A 17,076-nucleotide genomic window follows, 5' to 3' on the forward strand; every position below is an offset into this window, starting at 1 on the left:
GCTCCTAATTCAAAAAATTCTACTCCTGTTTCAAAAAAGGTGTGCATTATTCTATACTATTTGGACACGTTTTTTCTCTCATCTAATTTTGCAAATTTTTGGTTGTAAGTTCAGGGTTCGTACGGGTCATGGAAATCCTGGAAAGTCATGGAAAAAAATAAACAAATTTCAGACCTTGAAAAGTCATGGAAAATGAATATTTTCATTATAAGTCATGGAAATTTATTTTAAGTCATGGAAAAATGTCTTGGGCAGTAAAAAAGTAACAGTAGCTAAAAGAGCGCTAGAAATATTGAGTGATTTAGTAATATTGCATATAAATTGAACGATCTCAAAAACAAATCCGAGTTTTGGAATCCAATTTCATCTGCTTCTGTAACAGCCGCTCGCCTTTTTTTGTAATGTGATTTTACCACTGGGGCGTCACTAATTTTGAATTCACCATTATTTTCAGCACTTCTTATATTTTGTATTCTGTAATAGTGGACTTGAACATTCTTGATTTTTTCCACGCCCCCTGAAAAAGTGTATTTTAATTGCATCCGAGTTCATTTCAGCTACTTGTAAAAAATTCATTATTAAATTCACCGGAGTTTATCTTAATATGTTGAAAACTTTAGAAAATGAAAACTTTAGCCAGGCAATAGAACATAGAAATAGGGGAAATCTAATACTCTATAACAGTAGTGCCTTACATACAGCTCGCAAAACTGATCCTCGTGGTCAACTGAAATATCTGGTTTAGAAAAAGGAATTTACTGAAAAACGTGGCTTTTTTTAAATTCAACGCATATACTGTCAAGTTACATGGATGATTAGATGCACTATTGTCACCAAAGTACAATTAAATTTATTATTGGAAACTTAGTAATGACTCATTCAATTTCTGTCCCATGCATTACTATTCGGCCCTATTTATTAAATCTTTGTTAGACATTTAAGCATCAGTGTATTGCATTCACTATATTTTTATTTTGCTTGAATTTGTATGATACAGACAAATAAGAATAATTTGTATTAGTTTCTGCAGTGTGCACTGATATTTTTTCAGTCACAAGTAAGTGCTCCAATGAGGTAGTGGCACTCATGTAACAATTTTTCTAATGCCCATTTCCGGAAATTGTTAAGTTTTACGTTAAATAGTACTATTCTCTTCGTGTAACAAAGTCATGAAAAATTTTATGAAGTCCTGAAAAAGTCTTGGAAAAGTCATGGAAATTTTTTATCCAAATTGAGTATGAACCCTGTAAGTTTATGCGAGGTTTTGTTTTAATAAGTCAGGAAATATTTTTGTGTGGCTTTTGAGAGCAGTTAGTGTAATGTGCAGTGAACGTGACAAACTGTCATCGAAAAATTTGGAGTCGGCACAATTTTTTGCTTATAATAAAAATAATACTGTAAAATCCCGATTAGCGAGGTCGGTTCATCCATAGTTGGGATTATCCACGGGTCTTAAAAATTTTTTTTAACCGGCTATTGAATTCTCATTCATTTTTTAATGTGTGTATGTTAAAAAAAGACTTTGCAAATTATTACGATGACAATTTCAATTTTTAATTGCTTTACCAATTTTTGTGGCATGTTCCTATTATCATTTTGTGTTAGATCTCTCAATAAATTTGTGTTCTTTGCTGTTGATTTTGGTTATACCAAGTAGCGTTGTTAATAACTTTTATAAAAGTTGTCAAATGTTGTTTCATGAACTCAATATTGTATTATTGAGTTAAGAAAATAATTTGATAATATTCAATATTGTATGTAAGCTCTTCTTTGTGTTTCTTACACATTATCTATTGTTATCGGTTGTTTCCGTAAACTAAAAATTGATACTTTATTTTCAATGTTTAATACAGTCAATCCCAGTTATAGTGAAGCCACATATAGCAAATATATGACTTTAACATAATTAGCTTCAATCCCCTTTTCCTTTTACTGAGAGTCATTCCATTTCAGATCAGGCAGGGTCTGTCACATGACCATCACCGATTTTTTTGAAAAAATTACAGTAGTTACAACTAAGGGACATATGAAATATCCCAAAAGGATTTTGCAAGAAAAAAATTTTTTCTTCAGTTACAGCCTATTAACCCATTAAGCGCCGCTATATGAACCACATTAAAAATACTTAAGTTTTCATGTGTTTTGATATTCAATGCACATCTCTAATCATATGTAGCTGAAATTTCTCAAAAATATTTATTAGGTTAGGAGATATGGTATGGTCCCAAAATGGGAGACTTGGCGTTTAATGGGGACAACATACATATCCCTGCCACTATGTTGATACTTGAATAATTTCTGGCTAAATCCATTTAGAAAGCCCTAAAATCGTTTTTATGTAATTAATATGGCTAGGTATTGGTACTTTATGTACATATTCAACATATTCAAGCTTTAAAATGTAGATTTTTTAAATTTCATGACACCCAAAGCTATACATTGTGGACCCTCTTGCAACAAAAGCTGTGGAGGCCAGCCCCAGAGGCTAGCAATGTATATTTGCAACATTAATAAGTATTAGTATGGTAGTTATTTTCAATTTCTTGAGCCGTTGGGACCCTTAAGAATGTCTCCCCTCCGCTTCTTCTGCCCGTACATCACTCCGTATCTGGTTTTCATTCTTGTTGCATTTCTTCTTCTTATACATTTTTGTACAAAACGGAACTTTTCCCACACATTTTACTACCTTTTAGCAAAAAGTCTTAGGATTTTCATACACAAAAAGAGAAGAGGTAGCTTTTTTCTATTAACCATGTAGGGGGATCGAGCAATGGTAAATGACAATGACATGAAGCACTATATAAAATGTATCTTATAAAATGGAACTAAGATATTTTTGGGCTCCCTGATGGTGTAATAGTGTTATTATAGGCAAGGGTTTTTTTGCTGTCAACATTTCGGTTGCTTTACAACATGTTTGATGACATGATTTATTCATCATCATAATGTTTTTAGAGATAAATGTCTAGCATGCTTCTCATTGAGGAATTATCAACGGTCATATTTTCTCCGATTTCATCCAACAAATTACGATAAATGGTAAAAATATAAAGTGAGACAGTTATCGCATTATCTGTGATCTAAACGATTTCGATTAAAGTTTTTTTTTCTCAACTATCTGAAAAGAATTTGGCGATTCACAAACAAGTGATACTGCACTCATCTTCTTGTTTTAAGCTAAAATATATTATTTTAATAGTGTTTGAAGCTCGTAGCAAAGTCAAAAATTCTTTCTACATTTTTTATTTCAAAAAAAGAAAAAAAAAAGGTGAAGAAATTTCTCTATTGAAATTCAACCTCCCTAATTGAAGAGGGAGCACCCTCAAGGGGGAGGGGAGCATGGATCTGACTGAGCTACAAAATAGCTTTATGGAGGGGGGGAGGAATAGTTTTAAAGGGAATTTGATCTACTTTTACGGGAATCTCTTTCGTGATCTGAAGAAATTCAGAGAGATACGTCATCCTCCTTAGGGAGGATTGGCACCCCTGTTTTTTCAGAACTTTCTTCTAAACGAATGGAATGTTACTTGTTTTGATAAAAGCACCTGCTCTTGACCTTGAACAACAAAAGAGTGTTTACAATGAGAAACTACAAAGGGGGCTGTGGCTTCAACAGGAAAAAAGGGGAGAGTTCATTGGTGCAAAAATGGGTGAAGACGATTTCTACTGGGCATGACTTGCTCTGCTAATCAGAACACGCCAAGTCTCCCATTTTGGGACTTCAGTATATAAAGTCCTCTAAAACTACTTTAAATTATTTTCCTTGGCCCCTGTTTGTTGTGATTTGAAAAAAGGTCTACTGAGCTTCATATTCCATCTTCCTAATTTCCTGCCTTTGCATTTATTATTTTTAGGGAATTTTTTCCCCGTGTAATGCAAAAACAAGAAATTTTCGCAAAATTTAAAAATTTTCCAAAAAGGAATTTACATTCCAAACCTTTTTGAAAAAATTACCAGTAAAGTTTGGTTCTCTATCATTCATTTTAAAAAATTTCAAAATGATATCTTAATTACTTGATGAAGAAAAAAATCTTAATTGAAGGTTCCCAAAATGGGAGACTTGGCGCTTAATGGGTTAAAATTCTGCACAAAATCCGCCATTTTGGAAAAAAACGGCAAAACACTCCATTTGAAATGGACACTATTTCAAAAGTATTTAACCTATTTGAATAATTCTTTTTTCTAAAGATAAATAAGGACCCATATATCCTCTAGACATCATTTTTGAAAGTTTAGTTAGATTTTTTGATAAAGAAAAAAATTCATTTTTGCCGCGAAAAAACTGCATTTTTACCGATTTCATGATTTTTTTTCTCCATGAAAAAAAAGATTTTTTTACTAAACGGAGATGGCAGTCTAAAGCCCTTATATGATAGTTTCATAATATATTTTATTAGAATCCTTGGATGCATACAGCCTCGGAAATAAAATTTGAAATTTTGAAAATTTTCAAAAATTAGCGATTTTTGAAGTGATTTTACTCAAAAAACCCATTTTTTAAAAATCTAAAAATTGGCTCATTTGAACCCCATATAATGCTTAACAAGTGGATAGACACCGCATCCAGTATTTTTTCCCATAAAATGTTTTATGATTTTTTGAAAGTGACCTTATCGCCCATGGCATGCATGTAAAATAAAAAATTTCTAATAATTTCAGTCACTGAAAATCTGATCATATTAATGAATTAATGCCTAATAGCTACAATGATGGTGCACTTTATCAGCAACAAATAAAATTTTACTGACTTTTAATAATATAGCAATATCAAACCGCTTTTGATGACCCAGTCAATTCGTCTTTTTGTAAGACTCTGTGTGTAGCCTTTAGATAAAAGAGCCTTTGGTTATTATATTAATGACTAATTCAGTGGCTCCCAAAAGCGTTCTTACACCTTGAAATTTTGTAGTAAAACCAAAATAACGCAAAACTGAATTCGAATATGAAGTCCAATTTTTTTTCACATCATTCCTATGCCTTTCTGAATAAAACCCAGCAGTTTTTTTTTTTCAAAATATCTGATGACCCAGTCAATTCGCCTTTTTGTATTTCGTTATATAAATATATTTTTCTGTTGATCAGTGCCTAATTGCTATGGGAGCTGAGCTCCCATACTTCCTTATTTGTTTTACTCTAATTTTTGTATTTTTGACCGAATTCAGGCCACTTAAGCATTAAAACAAGTTCTGAAGACTATAGGGATCCTGCACTTCTTTTGTTAGAAATTGGATCCCTGGCTATAATAGTCACCTTTAGTGAGATCTGTTTGGTTACCTCAACTTACAACTATGTTCAATTGATTACTTCTCTCATAAAACAGGTGGGCTTTTTAAATTCTTAAACTACAAGTGAGTTTTACGGTTTGAATTTAGTATAAATATTCTTACGTATAAAAGTAATCATACGAGGTAGGATCCAAAAATTATGTGACAACATTCGCCAATGACAACCAAAGCACGAAATTAAAATTAATCGTTTTAAATGCATTGTATTGTTCTTCCCTTTGATGATTTCCCCTGTCGTGTAATTGAGTTGAAGAGAATGACTATTGAAATAGAAAAAATATGATTTGTTGCTGCATATGAAAGTAACGGTGAATGCATAGCTTTGAAGACGAAATAAACTAATATTTATTTTTAAAAAAAGGAAAGATTTTAACTGTTACTGATAAAGTACATCATTATCATAGCTAGTCATTAATATAATCACCAAAGGCTCTTCTACCTATAAACTACACACAGAGTCTTACAAAAAGACGAATTGACTGGATCATCCAAAGCAGTTTGTTACTGATATATTATTAAAAGTCAGTAAGATTTTAGTTGTTCCTGATAAAGTGCACCGTTTTTGTAGCTATTAGGCATTAATATAATCAGATTTTCAGTGACTGAAATTATTAGACATTTTTATTTTACATGCATGCCATGGTCGATAAGGTCACTTTCAAAAAATCATAAAACATTTTATGTTAAAAAATACCGGATGCGGTGTCTATCCACTAGTTAAGCATTATATGGGGTACAAATGAGCCAATTTTTAGATTTTAAAAAAATGGGTTTTTTGAGTAAAATTGCTTCAAAAATCGCTAATTTTTGAAAATTTTCAAATTTTATTTACAAGGCTGTATGCACTCAAAGATTCTAATAAAATATGTTATGAAACTATCATATAAGGGCTTTAGACTGCCATCTCTGTTTAGTAAAAAAAACTTTTTTTTCATGGAGAAAAAAATCATAAAATTGGTAAAAATGCAGTTTTTTGGCGGCAAAAATGAATTTTTTTCTTTATCAAAAAACTTAACTAAACTTTCGAAAACGATGTCTAGAGGATATATGGGTCCTTATTTATTTTTAGAAAAAAGAATTATTCGAATAGGTTAAATACTTTTGAAGTAGTGTCCATTTCAAATGGAGTGTTTTGCCGGTTTTTTCCAAAATGGCGGATTTTGTGCAGAATTTTAATAGGCTGTAACTGAAGAAAAAAAATTTTTCTTGCAAAATCCTTTTGGGATAGTTCATATGTACCTTAGTTGTAACTACTGTATTTTTTTCAAAAAAATCGGTGATGGTCATATGACACTTTTCATACCTGCCTGCCTGATTTGAAATGGAATGACTCTGAGTATTCTTTAGCTCATTAAAATTAAATTAAGGCTATAATGAAGTTTTTATGTGAACCCTTCAATTTTGCTATAAATTTCGAGACTTAGTTAATTGGGGGTTTTTAGTTATCCTTTTTCTTTTTGTTAAATATGCTTCTCTTCTGAGCTTTTCTAATTTCTATAAAACTAGTTTTATTTATTTATTTTTTTGTTAAAACATTTATTGGGGTTTTTTTTTTCTTTTTCTTTTAATTTAGCACTTTTATTTTTCTAACATCTATATTCTTATGCTGAATCTGAATTGCTACTCATATCAAAAACTTGCATTGTAGAAAAAACAAGTCAATGGGACTTCAAATGAATTGGAAGAAACTGAGCAGAATGGTTATCTGGCAAAAGAATGGCTTCATGACAACCTTGACTGGTTAAAAGATGATAAAATAAAGTTGGTTTACTTCCTTATTATATTTCTGTTTGTCCGATTTACCTTTGAACGTAGTGCTTTCCTTCGCATCAAAATAACAATTTAACTAAATACTTTTTTTTTTGCAGAGATAAATTTGGGAAAAGAAAATTAGATCCAGACTATAATCCTCGAACGTTATATGTGCCAGAAAGTTTTAAGAAGAATCTCACTCCGGTATCGTGTCATTTACTTGAAATATTTTTTTTTTTTGCTCTTACTTTTGTATTTTCAGTGAAACTTAATTACAATATAACCTCTTTTATCCGTACTAGTTGGGATCAGAGGCAGTCTGGATGATCAAAAATCCGGATAGTATGCGAGTAATAAGCAACACAAATCCTTAAATAGCCATACTTCAATGACAAAAACTATTTTGCAACAAAATTGCCTCAAATTGTTTAAAAAACATACAGAAATATTAAAACATTTTTTACATAATTTTTAATAAAGAATTGGTCCGCTGTCTTCTGGCTCAGACTTGTGTTTCATTAGCACGGTCAATCTAAAGCTTTATCCTTACAATTTAGCTGCAGTGTTGTTTGTATTGTACTATAGTTTATTATATGAACTGTGCAAGATTTCTACATGTAGTCAAAGTATAAAGCGAATAATTGCTGACTTGTAGTTATGTTCTTAATGTTTAGGTACTATAATTTTTAATTTTTTTAAAACATGAACTTAATTCAGATATCCAAATAAACAAGGTTTTGCTGTAATTCAACACTCCAAGGGAACATGAAAAGTGTCAAAGCTAAGCAAGTGTTAACTTACGGATGTTCCTTAATCTATTCTTAAAGACTTTTCTGTGCTGTTTACATAATAGTACTTACCATCTAAGTCAGGGATGGCATTTCAGCAATTCGTTTGGGGGGTTGAGTTTTTTGAACATGAAATTCCTCAGTACGGTATAAAATACATATTGGTTAACAGGAAGTGATAATAAAATGGTTTTAATGTTAAAAACAATAAAGCAAGATTGAAGTTGAGACACAAAAGTTATCTACTATAAAATGAGTGACCTGATTGAAATAGCCAAAAAAACAATGGAAGCAAGAAAGTTATATTAAAAAACACATTTCCTTCAAATTCAATCTTTGAAATAACCAAGAAAACTTTTTAAATTGGGCTAGTATTTATTTAGCGTCATTAAAAAGTATAGTCGCAATTCACAAAACAATTCCTCTTCCCTCATGCTATAAATTTTACTTATAAGTGTAATATTTTCTTTTTCCCTTTCTATAACCGATCTACATAATATTGAACAGACCAATGATAAATATATCTCATCAAATACTGTCTCAATTTCTTGAGAAGCTGAATTGATCATTTTATTCAAAATAGTGATTTAATACTTTGACTAAAACTTCATGTGGTTTTGTCACCTCTTCTACATTGGCATTGGCATACAGTAAAAACTGTTATGGAAAGTTCTGTCACAAAGTTTTACACTTTGTCCAAGGGCCCAAGCATGCATTAGTGTGAAAATTGCTAAGAGTTTCAAATGTCAATTCAAGAATTAAGGTTAGCGGATTAAAATTTTTGTGATAGAGTGTAGTATTGTTCAAAAAACGCTCCGCAGTATAAATAAAGTAAACAAAAATTCAAACAAAGTCATACATATTTAAAATGACATCAGATTTTCTAGCATTCAAAAGGTCGCTTCCCAGTAAATCTTCCAGGGGGCTTTTATTGATTCAACTCTTGAATACCATCTTGTGTCACTTAGAGATTGTCAAGTAAAGAGCCTCAAGATATATTTGTTGATATGAAAGTATTTTTTTTGATGTGGGATGTTTTTCAAAAATAGCATATCTTTACAAAAAGTTTCGATGAAAGCATATAATTCATCAAGTTGCTAAAATGTGTTTTTAATAGGCATCAATGAACACTTACCAGCTAAACATTAAGTTATAATATAAGCAAAAAATTTATGTAAAATGACATGCAGTTTACGCGTAATAATTGCGCAGTCTCAATACTGTACGGGCATCTCATACAATATGCACCTTCATAACATAGAGTACGCATGTTTGAAATATTTAACCCATATGAAGAGATTATTTCTTTAGTTAAGGCAAACAATTATTCTCCATCTTTTTTCTGTTCTTAAAATGCAAGCAAATAATTTTCTAAGTTATCTAAATTGAAATTAGCCGTTTTTTATTATTCTTAGTGAAAAATTTGGGGGTGCAACCGCCCCCTCTCGCTCCCCCTATTTGCCGCCTCTGATCTAAGTTATAAAGGTCAATTGCATTAAGTGAAAATTTTTTTTGGAAGGCTGTATGAAATAAATAGTATAATTAGCTACCAACTCTGCCAATTTTTGTTTGTGACACTCCTGAATTTTGATTCCTTCTCCCAAGCTCCCCAATGAAGTATTTCCTGAATTTTCATCAAAACTACAAAATTCCCTTTCATTAAATTTTTGGGAACAAATCTTTACAGTAAAACTATCATGGTCTCAAAAACAAAGTCTTTTCATACTTAATTGTGAAAGTTGTATGTGTCCGATTATTTTTGAAACTTATTTATTTCCTTTTGCTTTCTTTTTAAAATTTTTATTACCTAAAACAGAGGTTCCTAAACTTTGTCGATTTGTGACACCCTTTGAAGAATCAGAATTTTCTCATGGCATCCTAGCCTATCTCTGTTATATGCATTGATACTCAGAACATTTCACGGCAATCCTCGCCTCTCATCAGCCACTAAGGGAACCCCTATGCTCTAAAAAATGTGTTTAAACATTCCTGGGTTTTCACTGGACTTTCTTAGTTTTTACCTGCCACAAAAAAATTATCACTTATAAAAGAAAAATAACTTATACGTATTTTAAAACATTTTTTTAAGCCTAAAGTTTTCGTTTTTAACTTTAGAAAAGTAATAACTGGTAATCTCAATTTCCGAATTTCGGGCTTTGACGGATTTCTGATCACGGAATTTCGACTCCTGTACAGGTTTATTTAAGAATTGCCTACTTATACAGTTGGATCTTTGTTTAACGATGCTCTATTTAACGACTTTCTCTATTTAAAGATTACTTTTCATGGTCCCAGATGTTTCACTGTAGCTTTAAAAGCATTCTATTTAAGGACGCATTCTACTTAAGGACGATTTTTTGTGGTCCCTTGAAAGTCGTTAAATAGAGAGCACACTGTATTTAAAAAGCCCCTCTTACACTCAATTTTTTCTGTCATTTATTTATGCAAAGTATCTTTAATTTTAATCATAAATCTCTCTAATTTTCAGGTTTTGATGTTGGCAGCCATAGTATCAAAGTTGATTACCACATGAGGAATAATCTATAATTTTTTTAATTAGATAAAAGTTCCTTATCAGTGAGGTCTGTTAAAGATAGATATCTGCTGTCACATGTGTGAATTACTAAGTTTCGGCGCTTACTTTCTCTGAGGGACTCCAGGATAGACATTCTTTCTAATCGCAATTTCTCAACTCCCTCACTGGTCTGATGATTGCCCAACCTTTAAGGAGGGATAAAAGGTAGTGGAAGTGTAGCCTTACGTGTGGTTAGGACTTAAGTTAGGGATGGGCAAGCAGAGGCACAACCTCTAGGCCCAGGAGAGAGGGCACCTACCCAGGAGCAATTAAAATTTTATGTTAAGTGTTTGCAAGTCATAATAATAAAATAAGAATAGTTTCAACTTGTACTAAACTCGTGTAACTTAAATATTTGAGTGCCAAAACTTAGCTTTTAAAAGCATGCAATACAGAAAAGGGGGGAAAAAATGATAAAAAGACCATTAAAAGTGTAAAACATTTTGGGCAGAAAGGAAGGGTTACATTGTAACTGCAGGCTATTTTCCTTGCAATGAAATTAATTTTTCCAATGTAATGTTACACTTGTTTTTTTTTTTTAGACATTCAATTAGCAGCTTTTTTTCCAACTTTGGTGTTTGTCTGAATTAGAAAATGGACGTAATCAGTAATAACTTGGGGGAAAAAAAGTGCACATGTAAATGGGTGAACTAACTCATTGTTACCAAAACCATTAACGAGTAAGAAAGGCCTTTTTTTATATATAGACACAGTGCCATAATTGCGGAGAATTCATTGTGGATTAGAATTTATTTTATATTATTGATCATTTCATATAGTAATTCGGTGAATTCATTTATGTATATTTTTTAGGCCATGAAGCAATGGTGGGATATGAAAATAGATCATTATGATACAGTCTTGTTCTTTAAAGTATGTATGAATGTTTTTTATTTGATGTTCTATAAGTAGTTTTCTTTTGCACTGTATTGCAAGAGCTAAAATTTAAGGCAGGATGTTTGTCAAAGTTATACAAGTACATGTCTAAAGACAATCTTGCAGTGTTACTAATCAAATGCTGCTCTTTTTTACAATAAACAATTCACATTCACCAAACGAAGTAATTGTCATTTAAAAATGTGGATAACGTTATGAAAACAAAAATGATCAAGCTCTAGAGTTATTAAATGCTAACTTTGTGCTGTGAGCACACAAAAGTTTTGTTTGGTCATAACAGTTTAAGATTGGAGATGTATATTTAAACTATAGGCTAAGGGGTTGTTTCCTCCCCTCTGTCTATCACCAGTGATGTTCCCATCAATTTTTCTGAGGGTATACTCCCAGTAATTAGCTATGCACAATATGTGTATGCGATCATATAGGGTAGACCGACCAGTGTGTGAACACCACCCAGTGAATGAACAGCGCATCATTTTTTTAAAAAAAAATAAGCTTCCAAATTTTTTTCTGAATAAATTCACCACAAAAACGTTCTCCATTGATATTCTAAGCTATCTGACACCTGATTGGTTACTTTGGATACATATTTTTTTCCTGGAAAAAATTTGAAAATTTTACTGCCTTGAATCGTTCTTTCTCTTTCAAAATAATAAGGCTGGTTTCGTGCTAGCAATTATTTTGATACATATTATTTTTATCGATAAATTTTATTTTTTGACTCTACGAAAGAAAAATTAAGTATACATGTTTAGGCTATGAATTTAAATTGTTTCAGTCAATGCAGAATGCGTAGATTTTCAGGTAGAGGGATGTTCAGTCACTGGGTAAGAAAAATTGCGAAAACCCAGTGAATGAACACTGGCAAAATTTCTTTTGATTTAAAAAGAAATTTGAAGTTTCTTTGAGATATTTTCATTTTCGTACTTTTTTGTAATGCAGATAGTTTTATATGCTTATTTTTTTATGTATTTCATTATATATTTTATAATTTCTTTATTTTTGTCTTTGTAAAAAATGCACTTTTTCCTGTGTTTTATCTGTTATCTATCTATATCTCTATCTGTATATTAACCTACCTACCTACATCTATCTTTCTGTATCTTTATCTCTCTTGATAGATAGACAGGTAGATAGACAGATAGAGAAATAGAAATATATTTACAAAGAGAGAGAATAGATAGGTAGATATGTATGTTTGTATATAGATAGATAAATAGATAAAGGAAGATATAGAAATAGATATATAAAAAATAAGAGGTAAATAAATACATAGGTAGATAAATATAGAGATAGAATAGGTAGGTAGATAGATAGATCGGTCTATTTATTGATAGATAAATAGATAGGTTGTGGTCAATAGATAGGTAGATAGAGAGACTAATATAGAGATAGATAGCTAGGTAGAGAGACTGATATAGAGATAGATAGTAGGTAGATAGATATAGATAGGTAGATAGATAGACAGATAGATAGATAAGTAGATACATAGATAGATACGTAGATAAGTGGACAGAGAAGTATATATATATATATATATAGATAAGTAAATAGATAGATAGATAAAGTAGATAGATATATAGATACATATATAGATAGATACAGATAAGTAGATAGATAGAAAAATAGATAAGTACATTGATAAATAGGTAAATAGACATAGAGTTAGATAGATACAATATATAAATAGATAGATGTATAGATACATACATAGATAGACAGATAAGTAGATAGATAGATATATAAATACATACAAAGATAGATATATAGATAAGTAGATATATATATATATAGATTGGTGGATAGATATAGATAGGTAGATATACTGATAAGGAGATAGGTAGATAGATAGACAGATATATAGATAAGTAGAGAGATAAGTAGATAAATCGATAGATAAGTAGATACATAGATAGATAAGTATATAGATAAATAAGTAGATAAGTGGACATATAAGTATATATAGATAAGTAAATAGATAGATAGATAAGTAGGTAAGTAGATAAATAAGTAGATAATTAGATAAATAAGTAGATAGATCGATAGAAAAATAGATAAGTACATTGATAAATAGGTAAATAGACATAGAGATAGATAGATACGATAGATAGATAGATAAGTAGATAGATATATAGATAAGTACATAGATAAGTAGATAGATAGAAAAATAGATAAGTACATAGATAGATAGATAAGTAGATAGATAAATATATAGGTAGCTAAATACAGATAAGTAGATAGATAGAAAAATAGATAAGTACATTGACAAATGGGTTAATAGACATAGAGATAGACCGATAGATGTGTAGATAGAAAAATAGATAGAAAGGTATATTGATAGATGGATAGAGATATAAAAAGATAGATATAAATAGTTATATAAATAGATAAATAAATAGATATAGATAGTTAGATAAATAGATAAATAAATAGATATAGATAGTTAGATAGATAGATAGATCTCAAAAAAACTGAGTTTCTTTTTGAATCAAAATTTATCATGTTCATTCACTGGACCAATTTGTGTTCATTTACTGGTTCGAGGTGTTCATTCACTGGGTCGTTGTGCCATTTTTTCTTTAAACACCTAAAAATGTCGGAAGCGGTACCATTTAAGTTCCCACGATTTTTTACAGATATTTACATAGATCAATTAAAATGTTTTAGCTATTACGATCTGTATTGTATAAAATTTAAAATTACTAGGATTTTCAAAAAATGAAATTGTGCTTAACTGTTCATTCACTGGTCGGTCTACCCTACACGATATGTCATAATATAAAATTTTCTGAAGCTGGAGGCGCTATGTGTCTTAAAAATGTTGGAGAATATACAGCGTGTATGGAGTATAACCCTATGAGAACACTGCTGTCTATCACTACACCACTGATTACATAATATATCTAAAGTGGCATAAAAGCACTTCACAAAGCTGGTACTGCTAGCTGTGAAACAATTTGTGTAATGGAAGTAAAAACAAATTAGAAAAAAGAATTAAACAGGACATCTGGTGAATGCTTGTTACCATCTGAAAGTAGCTGAGTGTCCCCCCCCCCCCCCATTGTTAATGCAAAGTTTGTTTATTGTGAAAAGGTGTAAGTTTTTTTTTTTCAAATTGAACATTATTTTTTGATGTATGAATGTAACAGGAATGTAACTGAAATTATTGCATGTAACAACAGTTAAAAGTAGGCTCATTGAATTTTGAAATCAATGCTTCTCATTCTTGATTTGAACCAAAGTTTTTTATGTATCTTTTAAATAGTACACTCCTGTGTACACACTTTTAATCTCCAATTTGAATGCTCAGTTTTACAATCGAGTTACCAGGTCCAAATAAGTTCCTATTGATCTTTTGCCATTCTTAGTTTTAAAGAAGGGTAGGTAGACAGTTTTAGTTTAGTAGCTTTTTTCTTTTATCATTAGTACCCACTTCTTTTTTCACGAAAGCAAAAAGGCACTAAAGTCTAAGCTGTTTAAGAAAATACTGGCATGTGAGCACTAACTGCAATTTCATTCATTTCCTTTTTTTCCCCTTCTTTTTTCCTTAACCAAATCTTTATGTCTGAATCTTTAGTAGGAGAATGATGTAAGGCAAAGTGAAATAGTTAAGATAACTCACTTTTACCAAAATGAACAAGTTGGAAATTTGTTCTGAAAAGAACGGTAGATAAAGAAAGAACAATAGATTTTATAATAAAACTGGCATTGAAACATTATTTATATTTTTGGTAATTAATTCGTACCTCCCAAAAAGGTGGAAATTTTTTTATTTGATTATAAACAATATTTTTGATCAAATACATGAGTAAATATAAGAATAAATGAAAAGGAAATGAAACAACAAACAAATAAATAAATAAATAAGGTTTTAAATGAGAAAAATAAATCAGTTAATAAAATAGTGAATGAATAAGAAAATAAATGAATAAATAAGAAAATTATTAACTGAAGCAATGTAAATGAAATAATTAATAAATGAATACATAAGTGACTTGATAAAATATTGAAAAAACAAATGAAATGAACTGTATTTCACTTTGCCCCCCCACCCCATGCACTTGACTAACTGTACAAAGCAATTAAAATACACATAAGCTTAATATTAAACAAATAAATACTACACTGAATATTAGTAGGTCTCAATTAATATTTAAAATATTAATAACAAAAAGTTTATCATTTAATAATAACGAAAGTAACTTTTGACGTACATCAAAATATTATATCAGTATCATTTGAAAATTGCTCATGTTATTATATTTTTTGATTTTCCGAGGTAAGTTTTTCTTGACTGGATATACTACATGTGCTACTACATAGTTAAAATATTATTAGATAGGGTGCTAAAAGCTGAGTATATACTTAACTTTTTTTTTTTTTTTTGGCCCCACATTCCCTTACATGCCTGCTTGTTTGCTCTTGCAAGTCCTTGTGTTCCCTTTCAAATCTATAGGCGATATGAAATACTATGTAAACTTGTGATCGTTTTTACATCACAACCTAAGTGCTTCAAAATAGAAATGACTTATTTTGAAAATATATATATATATATATATATATATATATATATATATATATATATATATATATATATATTTCAAAAAAATAGTAATTATATCTCTAGTCAGGTTGGGTTTTAAGAATTGTCCCGTTGAGTATCTTATTTAGTGGCCAAAATAAGATGTTTAGTCGCCAGGTGGCAAGTAATTTTCCGGTCTAGGGTTTTGGATGTTTTACTTCTTGGGATATTTTTAAAAACTTGAACTGTTGTTTTTTAATAAATCCTTCAGCTTTATCCCATCTTGTTCTTTAAAATTAGCATTCTGATTTTAATAATTTCCTTTATTTCAAAATTGTTTCTATCATTCTATAGGTTGGTAAGTTTTATGAACTTTACCATATGGATGCCGTTATTGGTGTGAAAGAGCTTGGATTGTCATTTATGAAAGTGAGGATTGCTATATTTATTTCTTCTTAAGTTCTTTTTAGCACTGATATAAATGTATAACAATATGTTATTTTTGAAGGGAGAATTTGCACATTCAGGATTTCCGGAAATCGCTTATGGCCGATTCTCCGAGTGTTTAGTTCAGAAAGGCTATAAAGTGGCTCGAGTGGAACAAACCGAAACACCTCAAATGATGGAAGAGCGTTGCAAAAATAGTAAGTGAGAAATTTTTTTTATTATTTTCTCCCCAATCTGTTCAATTTTTAGTTCTGGTGCGTTTAATAAGCGTATTTTTGTTTACTACGACTTTTATTTAGCTGAAATGAAATAAAACAGTAAATTTTTAATCTTTTAGAAAGGAAATTAATTTCATTTAACGTATAATTGTCTTTTTAATTTTGTAGAAGTTAATGTATTTTGTTTGATATGCATTTAAAGTATAAAGATAGCATGTCTTTGTAAAGTTTATACATTATAGTTATATTTTCCTGCTTATAACAATAATTAATGTAATAATTAATGTATTACTTCAAGCTTTTCCTCTTCAAGAAACTACCTTGTATGTCATTTTGTATAAATGGGCAAGAAAAAAAAAGCATGATTTGCATGACACAAAATATTGAAAAAAAAAAGTTTTAATTTGTTAAATTCAAGTTAATTTGTGATAAAAGTCATAGTTTGTATTTTATTGCGAATTGATCTTTTTTATATTTTATAAATCTTTTCCGTTTGAAAAATATATTTTTTACTGTTCCTTTAAATAGTAGTTCTCCTTTCTGTCCCAAAAAAATAAACATATAGAAATGTGCATTACCTATTTCTTTCACA

At 30.2% G+C, this 17,076-nt stretch overlaps 1 protein-coding gene across 1 annotated transcript in view; it reads left to right on the forward strand.

The window, feature by feature from the left end:
- Positions 1-7,007: 7,007 nt before the first annotated feature.
- LOC129224081 (DNA mismatch repair protein Msh6-like) overlaps positions 7,008-17,076 on the forward strand; it is a 41,635-nt gene continuing 31,566 nt past the window's right edge. Inside the window, exons 1-5 of the mRNA XM_054858482.1 lie at positions 7,008-7,046; positions 7,154-7,241; positions 11,214-11,273; positions 16,174-16,248; positions 16,328-16,463. Of these exons, the coding sequence (XP_054714457.1) occupies positions 11,217-11,273; positions 16,174-16,248; positions 16,328-16,463 (268 nt within the window). The 5' untranslated portion in view covers positions 7,008-7,046; positions 7,154-7,241; positions 11,214-11,216. The remainder of the gene's footprint in view (positions 7,047-7,153; positions 7,242-11,213; positions 11,274-16,173; positions 16,249-16,327; positions 16,464-17,076) is intronic.

Source organism: Uloborus diversus, chromosome 6, assembly GCF_026930045.1.
Source record: "Uloborus diversus isolate 005 chromosome 6, Udiv.v.3.1, whole genome shotgun sequence".
NCBI classification, from domain to species: Eukaryota; Metazoa; Arthropoda; class Arachnida; order Araneae; family Uloboridae; genus Uloborus; species Uloborus diversus.